Source organism: Nyctereutes procyonoides, unplaced genomic scaffold (genome assembly GCF_905146905.1).
Source record: "Nyctereutes procyonoides isolate TBG_1078 unplaced genomic scaffold, NYPRO_anot_genome, whole genome shotgun sequence".
Taxonomy (NCBI): domain Eukaryota; kingdom Metazoa; phylum Chordata; class Mammalia; order Carnivora; family Canidae; genus Nyctereutes; species Nyctereutes procyonoides.
The window spans coordinates 41,570,194-41,587,828 of record NW_026575024.1 but is presented as its reverse complement, the minus strand read 5'-3'; the positions used below and the strand labels follow the sequence as shown (position 1 = coordinate 41,587,828).

The 17,635-nt window shown below is 38.6% G+C and overlaps 1 protein-coding gene across 8 annotated transcripts in view; it reads left to right on the top strand.

The window, feature by feature from the left end:
• Nucleotides 1-17,635, top strand: part of KIF16B (kinesin family member 16B) — a 292,648-nt gene that overhangs the window by 55,527 nt on the left and 219,486 nt on the right. For all 8 annotated transcript variants that reach the window (XM_055345060.1, XM_055345069.1, XM_055345039.1 and 5 more), the window contains 6 exons: nucleotides 425-567; nucleotides 2,066-2,234; nucleotides 2,442-2,573; nucleotides 3,738-3,913; nucleotides 10,410-10,475; nucleotides 13,655-13,714. In XM_055345060.1, coding sequence (XP_055201035.1) covers nucleotides 425-567; nucleotides 2,066-2,234; nucleotides 2,442-2,573; nucleotides 3,738-3,913; nucleotides 10,410-10,475; nucleotides 13,655-13,714 — 746 coding nt within the window. The remainder of the gene's footprint in view (nucleotides 1-424; nucleotides 568-2,065; nucleotides 2,235-2,441; nucleotides 2,574-3,737; nucleotides 3,914-10,409; nucleotides 10,476-13,654; nucleotides 13,715-17,635) is intronic.

The following is a 17,635-nucleotide window of genomic DNA, read 5'->3' as shown; positions in this document are numbered from 1 at the left end:
AAGGAATAAAAAGTTTTTTTTTTAAATGATTAGAAAAATGCTCTCTGGTTTTGCATGAAGCTAGTGATTACATTTCCTGTGCTATGACTGATCCTCACAAGGTTGACGATAATAGCTAACACTTACCATAAATACCCTATGTGATAGGTGTGCATTATCAGAGGCGACTGAGGTTCAGTGAGGTTAAGTGACTTGTGCATAACCATGTATGTCCACCAGTAAGCAGCAGACTGGGACTTGATCCCAGACAGCCCAGCCGTCAAGTCCATGTTATAAACTACCACACTGTAGGAACAAATAAGATCTTTAAATAAGTCAACAGATCTGTACAGTTTTGTGTACTTTCATAGAGGTCAGTTTCTTCCTCTCTTTACTATAGATTAGCGAGATTTTCTAACTCCTTCTTCCTTCCCCCGCCGCCCAGATTTATCCAAACATTTAGTACAGAATTATGGTGATGTAGAAGAACTTATGGATGCAGGAAATATCAATCGAACCACAGCAGCAACTGGGATGAATGACGTCAGTAGCAGGTCTCATGCCATCTTCACCATCAAGTTCACTCAGGTGAGGGCAGCTGTGGTGCCGGCTGGCTCCATCCCCAAGGTCTTTACTTGATGATTAGCACCAGTTGAGGACTGATCATTGTTGAACCAGGAATGGCAGCAGGCAAAGGTGACTGCTTGTCATTTCCTTGTTAATTAGAGTTGAACATGCGCTGTGTGCAGAATTTCTCTGTGGTAACGGTCACAGTCATATGAGATGTCCAAGTGTGTACCCTTAAGAAATACTTAGCAGGCCTCAACCCTGTTCTAGACATTAAAAAAAAAAAGATCCAAAAAACAACCACTTGCCTTGTGCATAATTAAGCAAAAGTTTTCATTGTTGCAAGCTCTGTGGGAGATAATAGATTGCCAAGTCAGACCAGTGGGGGGCCAAGGTGAGTAACTCATTGTAGTTCATTATCGCTCCATGGCACTCACCCAAAAATGTTGATTAGGATTATGAGAATAATATTAAAGGGCAACCAGCGTTTTTAAGTACTGATGTAAGAACTCATTCTGATCAGGAGGTGGAGAGCATTTTGAAAATGTGTGGCAATCATTGAGGGTAAGTATTTTAAGACCTAGGCCAGTAGCACAGATGAATGCAAACATGTGCATACAGAGTGTCTTCTTGGGACTTAATGTGTGTTAGGAGTTTGGGGATATCCTGGCCTATATTAACCATTGAACATACCAGATACAAAAAGATAGCATTTTATTAAGGAGGGGTATCACAGAGCAAAGAAAAATTTAAAAATTCTCAAAGGTCAATCAGAACAAATCCCAATAAATGCTCCACATCTTTACCTTTTGTTAGATTTTTGCTTTTTGATTTACTGTAGCCTATTGGATTTTCTTTTTTGGTTAATGTAGATTAGGGTGTGGCCATCCCTCCATTCCTACTTTCTAAGAAGCTTACATATCTACTATCAAAGTATGGTAATTTCTTTTTGACATTTTGGTTCAGACTGTTAAACAAAGGTTAAAGGCCTTTGTTGGGAAGGTAAAATTTTGGTAGAATTCAGAATCAAGGAATACATTATTTAAGGTTTTCAGTTTTTTATAATTCATGAAACAAGTTTTACTATTGAATAATGATCAAATTTCTTTTACATAAGTGTCTACATTTATCATCTTTTGGAGAGACCCTAGATGAGAACAAAACTAATTATTGTTTATTTATATTTTCTTTGCGAATACCCTCAACGACTTGTGTCCTGTTTTACCACAATCAAAATCAATAAGCCTTTGTTGGGAACAACCAAGTGATTGGAGTAATGGTACAGTTCTTCAGAAAGTTTAAGAATCACATATGGTAGACTTCTGTTGTATTCAGTTTCATTTGGAAGTTTCTATAATCAGTATGGTGGCCAACGGGACAACAAAATTAAAAAAAGAAAAAACAACAAACCCTACCCTGAGAGATCATAGTGAGGAGTAGAAGATAATTAGGATCTGTATCACAGACAACATCAGGGCTCTGTACACCTCTTCAATTTTGCTTTTATGTTTTGCTACAGGCAAAATTTGATTCTGAAATGCCGTGTGAAACCGTGAGTAAGATCCACCTAGTTGATCTTGCTGGAAGTGAGCGCGCGGATGCTACGGGTGCCACTGGGGTTAGACTAAAGGAAGGAGGGAATATTAACAAATCCCTCGTGACTCTGGGAAATGTCATTTCTGCCTTAGGTGGGTTTCTGCGTGTTCCCCACCACCTCCTACTCTTTACGATATTGTCGTAGCACGAAACAATTATGTTTAATGTTTGTGTTACAGACCGGGTTTATAGCCTCAAGGTTTTCAGAAGCCAAATTAGAGAAAAAAACTTCACTAGTTGTTTTGTTTTTGTTTTTCTTCCCTCCCGTGCAGCTGATTTTTTTTTTTTTCCCCGTGCAGCTGATTTATCTCAGGATGCGGCAAACCCTCTTGTGAAGAAGAAGCAAGTTTTTGTGCCTTACAGGGATTCTGTTTTGACTTGGTTGTTGAAAGATAGCCTTGGTGGGAACTCTAAAACCATCATGATCGCCAGTAAGAATTCCAAGTTCTTTTCCTCAGCATACAGTGTTTTATAGGAACTAACTATAGACCTGGAATTTTAAAATGTCTCATTAGGAAATAATACCTTTTTTTAAAATCTTAAAAAAATATTTTTTCTATCTTGGAGAAAATCACTGTGATCTCATCTACACTCTCATTAACTCTCTTTCCCGTTTCCTAATTGGATAAACTTGTCATGTGTTGTGCAAGCTGGGATACATGCACAATGACTCCTACCCTTTCTTTGCACAAAGTACAGGACAGAAACTTTTCATTCCATGAACTCACAGGAGAAAATCGTTGCAGGAACATAAAGTGAAAACAATCTACCTTTTGTTTTTCTGTTCTAAAGCAGTATATGTGGAATTTAAAATGAGGAATTGAGAGGAAAAGTAACAATGAACATAAATAATGATAGCAGTACTCTACTATATTGCTGCATTTTTACTAACTGGAAGAATGTAGCAGAGAAGAAAAATGTGCAGAGGGGAGAAATTCACTTGGGGGAACTCAGAAACTTTTAACTTCACTTTCTCTTGCCCTTTCTCCCCTTTCCTTCCCATGTTTGCATCTCCCCTGCTCCCCAGACCTTGCATTGCATTAATGCTGGATAAAAGGGATCTGTCCTGGGGTATGCACCCCAGATGCAATTATCTAGTTACCTGAGCCCTACAGGCTGTGGTGGTGGAGGGGGATGCCATTAACCAAAGCTTTAGGAGGAAAAGCATTCACTGACCTATTGACTCTTGAAAAAATGATCATGCTCTGGATTTTCATGGATGGTAGACTTTGCCAAAATTTTTAAAAGTATTTTGATTTCTATGTAATATTAAGAAGTACAGATAATCTTGAAATCTTCTTCGTGTGTCTTCAACAGAGAGACTCCTTATAGTGGAGTATCTCATATCTCATTTGAGAGTTGGTTAGGTAGTTAGCTGATTCTAGACTTAAGAGGAGCAAAATGACATTTAATTTGGTATAGTGAGCACCTTTCCTATTAATCTTAGATAATTTTTAATATTCATTACTGTGGCAATGAATATTTAGTCTATCCAATGACCTGAGGTTAATCTTACTTTTAAATTACAAACCAACTTTGTGTTAAATGAAACACGGAGTGCTGGATAAATTATTTTTTGAATTCATTCTTCACAGCTATTTCACCTGCTGATGTCAATTATGGAGAAACCCTAAGTACTCTTCGCTATGCAAATAGAGCCAAAAACATCATCAACAAGCCTACTATTAATGAGGATGCCAACGTCAAACTCATCCGTGAGCTGCGTGCTGAAATAGCCAGACTCAAAACACTGCTTGCTCAAGGCAATCAGGTTGGGTTTTTCTGAGATTTATAGATAATTTTCTTTGAGTAATGACATCTATTTCTAGATCTTAATGAGACAATTATGTCACTCGTTGTATTGACTTGAGTAAATAAGTGCTAAGTAAAGCTTTGAATGGGTTAGCCAGTCTTTCCTTTACATTACCCTCCCATTGGCCTTTGCATTCATTATGTGCTCTGTGTGTAAGATTTTATCCACTAAACCTGAAATGATTAACTATCTAATAGTTATCAATTATGGATGGAAATTTAGCATGCAATAGGATTAGCGGCATAATCTCCATTAGTGGAAGGAAATTGAAGTGCTTGGAGTAATATTTAAGATTCTACCCATGCATTTTATGACTTGAAAGTGTATTTTAACAGAATGAAAGACTTGAAGACTTTTCTGAATCTATTTTGCATTGTCCATTACAGAGGTGGTTATGGTGATACAGTTGGCACATGTGGCATGCCTGTGGCTGGCTGAGATGATGTCCCTGAGACCTTGCTTGAATGTCAAAACGGTCTCACTTCAGGGTCTTTCAGGATTCTAGTGAAGGGGCTTTGTTCTTATGTTTTCTTCGCAGTAAACTTATCTGCATAGTGTACATACAGAGTTACATTTTGTGATGAACAGTGTGAATTAGATCCTGATAGGTTTTAGGTACTGTTGTGAAGAAAGGCTACCCTTGAAAGAAAATCAGGGATAGCCTTTTTTAAATATTTGTCTTAGATTCAAGTTAGAAATAAACAAAGATATATTTCTTCTCATTTTCTTAACCCATAATGGGTGTAAGTGTATCATTAAAAAAAAATGCTTTTCTTTAAATGTAGTGTGCTCTCGCTAGAGCAGCTTTTCATCTAGGAATATAGGCCCTTGAAGTCCTTGGCATACCATAAGTGGTTTGATCATGAAACTGTCAGTGGAATGAAAACCTCACTGAGGTTCCTGTATTCTGAAATACACCTGACAGTTCTTTCCTGTAAGATGGCAGACAGTAGTAGAATAGGAATTGTTCATTGCACTTAGAAATGTCTCCATGTATATTTTACGTTTTGATGTGGACCTTTCCTTTGTGTGAAAGGAAGTTGCCAGAATGAATAGTCTAGCTGTGTGTGATGTTGTCAGCCTCCTCTAACTTATGACATGAATCACAATAGCCATTTTAATTTGTACACCATGTTCTTGGGATCTTTTTTTCAGTGTTAGTAAAATGTTACTTATTTGAGGTGAACGTTTAAGGGTGATTTGATAGCATCACCCAGACTTTACATGTGAAGAAAGTATTTGGAAAATTCTTGGTCCAAGTTGTTGTACCTAATGATTTACTAAGTTATGGAAATGAAGGAAAAGAAAATCAGCCTTTTAAAATTAAACTGAGGAAATCCTTGAAGGGAGCCTTATCGTATAGACAGAAAACTTTATTAAAACTTGTACATATTCTATCTGAATAATGTCTTCAGAGGTATTGTGTGTGCCAATTGCCTTTTATCTTTTTTCATGACCAAAGGCCATGCTGTAATTAAAGGAATATTTTTGTTGCTGTAGTTTTGAGGGTGAGGATAGAAAAGATAGTTAAGTCTATTTTAGAATCGTTGAAGATAAAAATCCTTTGATAAACTTAATACATTATATAATAAAATAGTACCACATTAAAATAATTTATCATAGTATGAAACTATAAATTGTTGTCAAACAATACAGGCTTATCCTAAATTAATTAAATTTGTGATGCTCAGTAAAATAAGCAGGTGTTCTTAAGTGCCCATTAAAAATCTCTGTATAATTTTTTTTTGATAACGTTACTCTATTCCTACAGTATTCCAAGTGCTACCATGGTTCATTGAGAATGTCATTCAAATCAAAGTTCCATTATTTGCTTAAGGACAGCTAAATAAAAATCAACTACTCCTTTTAATAAGGTTATGTATTTATTTACCAGGGAAGAATGTCAAGTGCATCAGAGGTTCAAAAGCACAATGTAAAAATACAACCCAAGAATTTAACATGTATTTGCTTCTCCTACTACATAGAGATATACAGATGTATGTGTACCAGTTTGCATATATATATATGTGTGTGTGTGTGTGTATGAACTCTTTATTGAAGGATTGTATATGTACAGGAAAATTACATATTGTAAGTTATACAGATCAGTGAATTTTCACAAGGTGAATCCATCCATCTAACCTGCACCGACATGAAGGAACAGACATTACCAGCACCCTGAAAGACCCTCTTGATGTTCCTTTTCAGACATTACCTGCCATTTCCTTCAAGAGGAACCATCACCCTGACTTCTGAGGGCACAGATTAGGTTTTCGTGTTGCTTATTTTTGTTCTTTATATAAATGGAATCATGTAGTCTATATTCTTTCAACTTCATTTCTTTCAGCGTTGTGTTTGTGAGATTGATCCATGTTGTTGCATATTGTAGATCCATTCATTCTCACTGCTGTACCATATTCTACCTTATACATAGGTCCCTGCTCATTTAGCCATTCTCATTTTGATGGGAATTTGGGAGTCTCCTTTTTGGAACTATTAGGCTGCTGTTGACTCTCTTCTACATGTCTTTTAGTGAACATACTAGTTTCATACCTAAATGTGGAGTTGGTGGTCAGAAGGTGTACATAGGCTCAGTTTTAGTAAATACTGCCAAACAATTTTTTAAGGTGTCTCCACCAATTTATTTTCTACCACCAGTATATGAAAGTGCCAGTTCTAGTGCTGCAGGTCCCCATCCACACAAAGGGAATTGTCCACTTTTCCTTGTAATCATCTGATGGGTGCGTAGTTGTGCTATAGAAGGATTGTAATTTGCACTTCTCAGATGAGTAATGAAGTCGAGCATTTTGATACCTTGGCTTTTCAGATGTTCTCTTTTGTTATATTTAAAGCATATTTTCAGACTTCTGCTTTGACTCTGGCCGAGGGAATGTCTGTGAACTCCTTTTCTCTTGAATGTATCCAGAGATGAGAAAATTAAACAACACAGACATGAAATAAGCCAGAAAAGTCAGGAAGCCAAGAAAGTAGAATGAATTTCTCATTTGTGTGGCTGGAGTCATGGAGAAACTTTAAATGACAGATAATAGAAATATCTTCATGTGCAGACTTTTAAGATAGACAAATCTCTGAGAGGGTCACAGAGTAAGATTGTTACGTGATGTTTGTCTAAGACTGAGCACCGGCCTACTAGGTAATTCAAAGGGGAAGGAAGGTAGTACAAAAACAGCATTATGTTGCTTTTATATTTTATGTATATTATGTATACCTAAAAACACTTTATTACAGCAAAGAGTACAGTTAATAATTAAAATGAAACATGCTGTCAGCTTTTATAAAAGAAAAAAAAAACAACAAAAGCACTATAGGAAATAGCAGGAGACAGAGCCAAACATATTTGCCACAGGGAACCATAACTCTTCTCATTTCATGAGCGCTCACATAGACCGAGGTAAGGAAGGACATAGCATGTTTTCATGACACCTTGAAAATTTGCTCTGATCAGTACAAATTTGGAAAAAAAGATTGCCAACTTGTGCACTTTATTATGAAAAGAGCTTCTATTAAGAAGGTAAGATAGAGGGCTCTAAAAAAAGATAGATGAACCTGGGTGGCTCAGTTGGTTAAGCTTCTGCCTTCGGCTCAGGTCTTGATCCTGGGGTCCTGGGATCCTCAGTAAGGAACCTGCTTCTTTCTCTCCCTCTGCTCTTACCTTGGCTAGGGCTTGAGCATGCGTGCATGCTCTTTCTTTCTCTCAAATAAACAAATAAATAAAATCTTAAAAAAATAAGAATAAGGTCACAAGCTGGCAGAAAAGTAAACAATATGAGCAGAGTTCACAGAACAAAGTTCCTAGTCTATGAAAATATGCTCAATGTCCCTTGAAATACAGTAACTACAAATACTAAGAAGAGTGAAATGAATATATATATGTATATATATATATATATATATATATGAAAATGGATACATCCACAGTCCTTAAGTGTGTATTTTGCTGCATGTAAATTATACCTGAAAATTCTTAGAAAACTGATTGGATGGGCAAAGATTACAATGCCTGATTGCAGAGTATATTGGCAAGGGCAGGAGGCAGCAGGTGCTTGTACTTGTTGTTAGTGGAATTGATACTACTACAGTTTTGGTGTAGTGTATTTGGTTTTAACATATGAACTTCATCTGAGTATTATTTAATCCTTGAACAGTTTTCTAATTGGACACCCTGCAAAGAGTAATTTAATTGAAAATGGTTTAGTTTTACCAAATATTTCTTTTAAAAGGACTTAGGTAGGTTTTCCAAAAGGTGTAGTGGTTATGATAGCCTCATGCAAGTGTTCAGTCTGATTATCTTCTGAGTAATTGATGTGGTAGGAGTGTTTTGAGTATAGATGAAAGATCCCAATAGGGGAGTCTGTAAAATTAGTCCTGTTATAAAGGGGTTACTAATTGTTTTGAAAATTGCCAACGATATATAAACAATGCAATTCATAATAATGCCTGCCACTTGCATTTCTTCAGTGGCAAGTATTTATTGAGTACCATCTGTGTGCAAGACAACATGCTAGGTGCCACAATAATGTGTTGTAGTAATGTGTTGTAGTAATGTGTTAGCAGAACTCCTTTTCTTTCATGAAGGATGAATTTCCTTCATTAATGATTAACTTATTGGCTTTATTCTCTGTAATTTGGATAAAAGTGGGATGCAGCTTTATAACTAGGCAACATCTCTAATGATAAAGATGACCCCTAATAGGAGAATTGTGTCTGGATTAGGATGAACTGTATATAGACTATAAATGCATGTAGAAAGCCATAGCTTTGGATTTCCCTGAGTGCAGGGACTCTTAACTGAGTGTGTCTCTTGTGGACTGTGGAGGGCATGCCTGTGCAAGAGATGTTGCCTCCTGTTGGGTGTAGGACTTTTAAGCCAAGGTGAACCCCCTACATGTGTGAATCTCAGCCCTTCATGCCAAACACAATAGCTCCTGACAGCTGTGAGGACTGTTGAAGAGACTTTAGGAGGACCTTGCTGTCCAGTTGTTAGCTCTGCTGTCTTCCAGGGGACAGAAGCCGAGTGTGGTCCATGGTAGTCTTGTTAGCCTGCATGTTTAACTGAGCTTAAGATGATCACCTTGTGGGCTGTTGCATTCATTTGAATAGCAATTGAAAAGTAAATAATAATGAAAAAAATGCTGTAATCTCTAAGGAGGACAATTTGGCAATTAAAAAAATCATACATATAAAATGATCACAAATTCCCTTTGAGGAATTTATTGATACAGCTGTGTATATGGTAGGCAACTGCTGGTAAAACGGAAGATTAGAAAAAACCTGCATTTCCATTAGTAGGAAAGTACAGACATAAATTATGGAATATCCATAGAGGGGAATGGAATTGTTAAAAAATAATGAAGTGAATTTATTTGTACTGAATTTTCTACGAGATATATTGAGTGAACATGGCACTATTCAGAACAGTATTTGTGCTGTTTGTTTAAAAGACAACAGAAATATGCTTGCCTATGACCAGAATAACTGCAGGTTTACATAGCATATTGGGTTAAGAGTGGTTGTCTGTGGATGGGGAGGGATAAAGACTCTCTTTTTTGAGTATAGTTGACGCACAAGGCTACATTAGTTTCAGGTGTACAACATAGTGATTCAACATCTCTACATACTATGCTCACCACAAGTATAGCTACAATCTGTCGCCATACAAAGCTATTACAGAATCATTGTATAATCTGTACCTTTCCTATGACCCCTTTCTTTTGTTTTAGATGACATCCTAGGGAGTACTCTGCCCCTACCTCTCAGATTATGAATTCCAAATACATAGAGAGCCCCTCTGTGCCCCACCTGGCTCCCTTTGCCTCTCCTGTCTCTATTTGCCTTGTCCCATTTCTAACCTGATTTTAGTGTTTATCATTCTTTTGTCAATCTTTATACTTTTGCAACATGGATAAAAAAATGGGTATGTAGATTGTGGTATAGCCATACCTACATGGAGTATAATCCAGCAGTGAAAATAAGTAAGTTTCATTTGCATGTAATCAACATATGTAAATCTCAGAAACCTGTGGTTGAGCAATGCTTATGCTTCTTTTTGAATTTTTACAATTCATATTTGAATTGAATATTTCATTGAATATTTGCATATTCAAAACAGATGAATCCTTGAGGATTTAGGTTGTGTTTGGTTTTGGCAAAATGTCAGTATGTGACATGTTTGTTTTTTTCTTTCCCTTAGGTGATTTGTGTTGCAAATGTAGGTTTGCTAGGATGCCATAGTTCTGAATATTATGAGATAAGTACCCCATTGATTAAAGACTTCATGATTATTGACACTTTTTAGGTGGTGTGGGACAATACTTTTTACCTTTGCTTAATAGTTTATTTGGCAATTTTTGATAATTTATTAATCATGGTCAATTCCTTCCTGTTGATACTGCTTTTTACTAATTGCTGTTCTCTTTTATGGCTTAAATCATAGATTGCCCTCTTAGACTCCCCCACAGCCTTAAGTATGGAGGAGAAACTTCAGCAGAATGAAGCAAGAGTAAGTGATACCTTGACTTTCTATTTTTTAAATCCTAACTTTCGCTGTTAAGTGCATGCTTTTTAGTACTTGCTGTTTGAAACTCATTTTTCTTTCCTCATTTCACCTAACCCTCCCTCTTTGCCCCATCCCATTTTTAAAGAACCACAATAGGGGTGCCTGGGTGGTTTAGTCAGTTAAGTCTCTGACTTCAGCTCAGGTGATGATCTCAGGGTCCTAGGATTGAGCCTTGCTGTTTGGGTTCCCTGCTCAGCTCTCTGCCCCTACCCCTGATTGCTCACTCTCTCTCTTTCTCAAGTAAGTTGTCTTTATGTATCTCATAATGTTCTCTATGACTTATTAAATGAGATTTGTCTGGTACATGATGGTTAACTGCAACTGAAATTCACGTGTAGGCAGTGCTGATGATGCAGTGAGGCTGCTGAGTCCCTCAGAACAGATGAGAACCCTGGGTCGGGGGAGGCCACGTTCAGCATTCATGAGACGGTGGTTCCCAGCTTAACAGTAGCTGAAGCATGACCACCGTTTAGTTTTTTGTCATCCTTTTTACTTTGTTTCCAGTGGGAAATGTGGTACTTGGAGAGTCTGAATACTTCAGGTGGCTGCCAAGTTTCCCTTAAGCTAGTGAGAGTCAAGGCAGAAGAATGAGTGGTAGTGAGTGACTGGCAGAGAAAGGAGCCCTGGATATGTGACCTGACGCCAGTGCTGGTGTGCAGGCACTTTCTGAAACCCAGTTTCATGGCTGACCTGGTTCTATACTATTTTTGTTTTGAAAAAATAGTCCTCTGTGGAAAGAAAAACAGGCATTGAGAACATTTTTAGGGTTGAATTTTGTTCACTGTGCTGAATGGTTAAAACAGATTGAGAAAGAAAATTGGATTCTGTTGGTAAGGTCTTCAAAAATACACAATATTGAAAATATAAATTGGATTGTAGTTAGGAACGTGTTGACACTTCCCTAGATAATTATGCTGATGAATTTGCTGATAATAGCATTAGTAAAAACATTAGTTTCTTAATCTCTATTTTTCTCATGAAATTTTATATTTTAGTACTTCAAATTCTAATTTTGAGTGCTTTGAAATGTCCGGATGTAGTCTTAAATTGTTTTTTACTAATAGCTTTTAGGAATACCTAGCAATTTAATAAAAACCAATAAACATTTTAATTTGAAAGCATTACACATGCTGTGACAGAAATGACTACCTGTCTTGTTCATAACAATTTGTAAGTTTTAATCTAGTTTTTTGCTGACCTTTTCAGTCGTTTGCTATCAGCTTGGCTGTAAATCTTGTCACCTGATCATTTGTTAGAGGTGGTATCACATGTTTGTTTTATAAATGAAGATTATTTGCTTTAAATTCAATAGTAAAACCAATTCAAGGCATACTTAACGATTTGTTTAAAGCTAGAATTATTTGATTGGAAAAGGATTGATCGGCTTGTTGTTTCTTCAGGGAACACAAACCTGTTGGTGAAATGCAGAAGGATTTACTGTTGAATGCTGTATTTCTCAGATAAATTGCCAGTGAGAATCTGTTAACTGATTATTTTCATAAATTGGTAAATTCAATACACCAATCTTATCTATTCCTGTAGGGAGAGAAGGCATAAGACTACTACCTCTCTGAAAGCGTTTCCAAAACAATCCCTGAGAGCCATGTGGCTTTAATTGCTATCATTAGAGGCTGAGGTTGGCATCACTCAGGGGATGAAAGAGCAGAGTATATGTGCAATTCTAGGCAGCAAAGGCAGTCTTTGCAAACCATTAAAAACCCGGAAAAAGCAAGGCTAGAGAGGGTCAGTCCTGTGTCTTTTATTTATTTATTTTTAACCAAGAAGAAAAATGGCTTTTGACTTTACTAACTAGTAAAAATGAGGAGATATGATTTTAGCTCAGTCCAGTCATGTTTGGGGTAAATGGAGTAAAATGAGTGACCGCTGAACGGTTGGGTACAGGTGGGTTAGATATGTCTTGGTTTTCCTCTTGGGTAAACTGTCACTCTGGTGTCTCCACCTCTTGTCAGTCACACAGGCTTTTAGTCAGGAAGGTTTCTGCCATGGATGCCTTTTCTAGTTACCATACTCAATGCACGTGGGCAGTGTTCTCCTCTTGGAAGAGAGAGTGCCAGCAGGTGTGTTCGGGCACGCACTTTGGGCTGGCTAAGTCAACTAACCTCTCAGTGGGAAGAGCAGTGTGGAGGGGAATCTGAATGGGAGTGGGGAGCTGACACAAGTGCTAAATTAGAGGAGGAGAGGGGCTTTGAAAGGACGAGTGTCGTGTGTCTAATCATGTCACCCCCATCACTCTGTTTTAGCTTCAGGGATACTCCTTTCACAGGATATATTCTTTTTTTCTTTTTCTGTTTTTTTTTTTTTTTTTTTTTTTTTTTACTGTTTTTTCCTACTTCTTGGTCAGGTACTAGATCAGCATATCACTGAAGTACTTATGAGAATTACTTACTAGGGCCATTGAAAAAGTTTTACGGAATTGGAAGAATATTTTCACTGAATCTGAGAAGCTATTTCCACCTGTGCTGTGTTCAACATTTGGGGATGTTTTCTGCCTTAAATAACAGTAGACTGGAAAGAAGCTGATTTTTATCAAAAGATTTTTGCTTCTTCCTAAAGAGTTACTTAAAGAGCTATCTTTTTTTCTTTTTTAAAAAAGAATGAGATTTATAATTAGCTAAAACAGATTAGCTCTTAAAGAAATTAGCTGAGAAAGCAGATTATCTCTTAAAGAAAACTGCAGCATCCAAGGTGATTTAATCATCACATCTAATTAGAAGGAAACAGAAATCACTGTTTTTTTAGGACCTAAAGTATAATCAGGAAAAATTAACCCATTTAATGCTGCCCTCTGATTCTTAAACTTGTCATTTTTGGTTAATATCCAAAGAAGCAGCTTTTATTTAAGTATACCGTGAAAAGAGTGTTATAAAACTCTAGGTACCTTGATGAATTTTTCCCTATTCTTTCCTCTGCCTTAGTGTGGGTTGTAGGATGAGATCAGCTTGTTTGATTTATCTTTCGTGTTGGTTCTTTCAGAGATTGAAATTGCTATATAATTAAATATATTGTGCATCCTCTATAAGCTATAAGAGTTAGGACACTTTCTGGAAGAAAACCATAGTAATTTTCTTATGGAGCAATCACACGTGTATTTTTCCTTTTAGGTTCAAGAATTGACCAAGGAATGGACAAATAAGTGGAATGAAACCCAAAATATCTTGAAAGTAAGGACTGTAATAAGGGACCATAATCTTATTATCTTGGCTTGAATAGGTAAAACTTTTTTTCTTTCTCCCTCAAATATGGCTATTACGTGTTTTGCTTAAGGTAAGATCAGTGACTTTTGGTGGATTGGGGTTCTGATTTGATTTTGAAGAAACGGAAATAAAACTATGAGACGTCGAAGCTCTGTGTGTTTTAGCAAGTAGAGGGGATGCTGATACTTAAGGTATCTGTTTCTACTTGTTGGGGTTTTTCCATTTGTGACTCAGCCCATATTAAACTCACCTTAATGTTCAAGGGTATCCACTTTGCCTTCCTGCTTTTGTGAAATCCAGCATAAAAACAGTATGTTAAATGAGAAAAAAAAATATGTCCCATGGCAATACTGTAGAGTGCGCTGCATAACATGGCTAGGTCTCAGAAATTTTTGGACTAGAATTTTGATCTGTTGTCTCAAGGGCTTGGCAGATGTGGTCTGCCTGTTTGGGGAGGGTCATTGTGAAAGGATATCACCAGTGGCCTCCAGAATGCTTCAAAATACACGTTTCTTCATGTTCCCAGTTTTTGCTGAGTTGCAGAAAAGCTGAGTCATCTGTTGAGGGTCAGCTATGGCAGGCATGAAGTTCAGACCTGAGTATAAGCTTTGATAGCGTCTGACTTCACTCATGAGAGAAGGTGATTCAGAGACTGCTGAATCCTGGGCTTGTGTTTGAGGCCTGTTTAGACAAAACTTCCCCGAAGGAGTGACATCCCCTCTACCACTGGGAGGCTGGATAAAGTTTAGCTGCATGTCTTGGCAGAACCCTACCTTGGATCCCCTGTACATGAAAACGGGGCAGCCACTTAACTGTGTCATGGGGGCAAGCTCTTGAAGGCCTAATTAGCCAGTTTTGTGTCTCACAGCACTGAGAGGGGTCAGCAGCATATTGTATAAAGTTCTCCGGGTGCCATTTAGGTGGCTTGGCCTGCTCTGGGGCTGCACGAGACTGTTCTCATAAGGGGGAGGTTGTGCTGTGCTTTGCAGCCTGTGTGGGTTGTGAGGGTCTGAGACATGATATTTCCAGTTACAGGAAGCACTGCCCTAAATGACTGTGTCTGAGTCCTGATGTTCTTGTCTACCCTCCTGGTTCTGATGATAGTGTTAATATTATCTTGAGGTACCTCCTCAGTATTTCCTGTGTTGAGAGATTTTTGTGCAGGAAACGGAGCCAGGACTTCACTTGCATGTCAGGGGAGTCGGATGTGGAATAAACACCTTCACCTCCCAGACATGGGTAGTTTTATCCTGTAGCAGACTCAGCTCTCAGAGGTAGTGCCACCACCTCTGTCTGTGAAGCTCACATTGTTTGACCTTTCATGGCACAATATATGCTTTCCTCAGTAAATGTACAAAGAGAGAGGATGGAAATCTGTTCCATATAAGGAAAAGAGAAACCAAATAGTAAGCTCTAAAAATTAGTGCATGTAGTGCCACTTAGCACAGGTGCACCAATACACTGAAAGACTTCAGCCTCCCCCTTCTGTTGTGGGCTCTCCTGGTCCTCGGAGGAGGGGTTTTGTAACAGCCCTGAAGGAATCTGCCCAGAGCCACCATGATGAACCTGCCAGCTTTTGTTAGGCTTTTCCTCATAAGGTGATTCTGGGCCCTGAGCTAAGTTATCCTCCAGTTCCAATTCTATTATTCCTAAATCTTTTTCTTTTTTTATAACTTGTCAAATGAAAAGAGTGGAAATGTGATGCGTGCTAGGTATTAAAGGTTATGAGAAAGACTAATGATGTTTCACAGTTTTCCCGTCTCTTGCTCTTGCAAGCCCATTTTGGATTTCTCTGCTAGTATTTGTGTTTTAAATCTGTAGTCGTTTTTTGTTCACATTTGATATTTTGAGGGCTATCTTCCTCTCATTGGAAGATAGTGTCTGAGGCTTAAAAAAAAAAAAAGCAGCTACTCAGATGCTGTTGGAAGACATTCTTTGGAAATTGATGAAAAAAGGGATTGTTATCTGATGAATTTGTATCTGTGTGGTTTGTGAAATACTTTTCCATATTTCTGTTGTGTCAGTCAGCTTTTGCTCCAGTAATGCTGTATAGAACCCACTCCAACCCAGTGGCTTGAAGCAACATTTTCCCTCATGCATGTGTAGGTTGGCTGGGGGTTGGCTGGGCTAGCCTGGTTTGGTTGGGCTTGGGTCCAGGCTGTGGGTGAGTTCTGGGTCTGCTCCACATGTCTCTCATCCTCTTGGACTACCTGTTGTCTGGGACATGCTCTTCTCATGGCCTTGGCCAATGTACAAGCAGGCAGGCCTAGTTGTGCAAGCACTTCTTGAGCTTCTCATGCCTGCTGGCATCACATTGACCAAAGAAGGTCACTTGGCTGAACTGAAAATCAAGGGAGAAAGGAAGTATACTTCATTCACAATAAGGCGATGCCAAGGTTATAAATGCACAAACTGCTTTGAGATCGGTTGGGTAATTTACACATGCCCATGTTCAACATTTCAAATGTGAGTCTTTAAATTCGGAGAAGTTGCTCTTCTGGTGAATTTACCCATTTTGTAGACACAGGCCAGTGAACCAGGAAATTCTCAGGATTATGTTCATTGTCAGAACCCACTTGTTGACTCTGCCAGTTTGTCATTTATTGTCCTTTCCAAGCCCCAAATTCTGAACATCCAAGGAGTGACCTTTGGGGAGAAGAACAAAGGGCGTTAAAATATCCCAGAAATTGAAGGGAGCGGTGAGGGCTGATTTGGTGTGTTGGCACTGCGAGTGCCTGCCTTCTTGCTTTTTCTTGTCCAAGTTTATCAGTGAGTCATTTCAGAGGAGACACATGGGTATTGTTTGAAGAGAAGACCAAGGAAAAGAGCATAACCCATCTCCTTAGTCCTCAGAATGATTTTGTTGGTTTTGAGCTACCTGTGCTGGTTGCTTTTATCTCCACCTTCAGTTAGGAGACTCGGGATTAGTTTATTGGCATAAGTCACATGGAGTTGCTTCAGGAATGTATGGGAGCCTCCTCATGCAACAGTAGGAGTTTCAGTCAGTGTGGAAGACAGAGGTCCCTTAATGTCAGCATTATACTTGGAAATCCTTCCATTTCCCTGGAAATCACTAGATCCTGAGCTCCTGGATTCTCGCAAGCCAAAGAGTAACTGTTGCCTTCTTTTAATTTGGTCTGTGGCTGCCCTTGCTCTGGATGAGTGATCCAAGGTCCTCTCAAATGGGGTGGTGGGAGAGTGGAAGGCTGCTGGCCAGATTTGTGCTCTGACAAAGGGTGAAGGCTCTCTATAGCCAGGCTGGTGGCACCATGGCGACAATGACAGAGCCTCAGGCTTTGATCTGTGAAACTCTGATCTCAGGCTTCAGTTCTCTTTCTGACTAATTGGGTCCTGACACTAAACCACAACTGTCATAGACTCTGCTCCCTAGCTTGGAAATTAGGGTGAATGGCGACCTCTTCCCTGGGTCCCAGTTAACAGAGTAAGAGAGAGTAAAGTAGTTGGGGTTATTGTGAAAGTGGCTAATGAAGGTAGAACGTATGTTAGTCTTAAGGAGGCCGTTCTTGGACAGTTAGGTAATGAGTTTTATTATCCTCCATGATGTGCTCTGTATTCATTCTCTTGCCCCTTAACCTGCCTTCCTTAGTTTTTATTAATCTTCATTTTCTGGAAATGAAAGTCCAGACTCCCAGAGGCACCAGTGTCTTCAGTGCTCTGTTTACTTTGACAGTTCTCCTTGCCCAGCACCTCTGGCATCCCACCCACCCTGTCAGTGTCTGGCTGGTCCTGGAGCATACCTGCACGTCAGGTCTCTTAGTGTTTCTTGGCCTGTGTTGCTCCCCATTCCATATGCTTCCCCTTCCTGACCTGTCAGAATCCATGGGGAAGTTCCCTCTCTCTGGTTACACTTCTCCCCCATTTCCCATC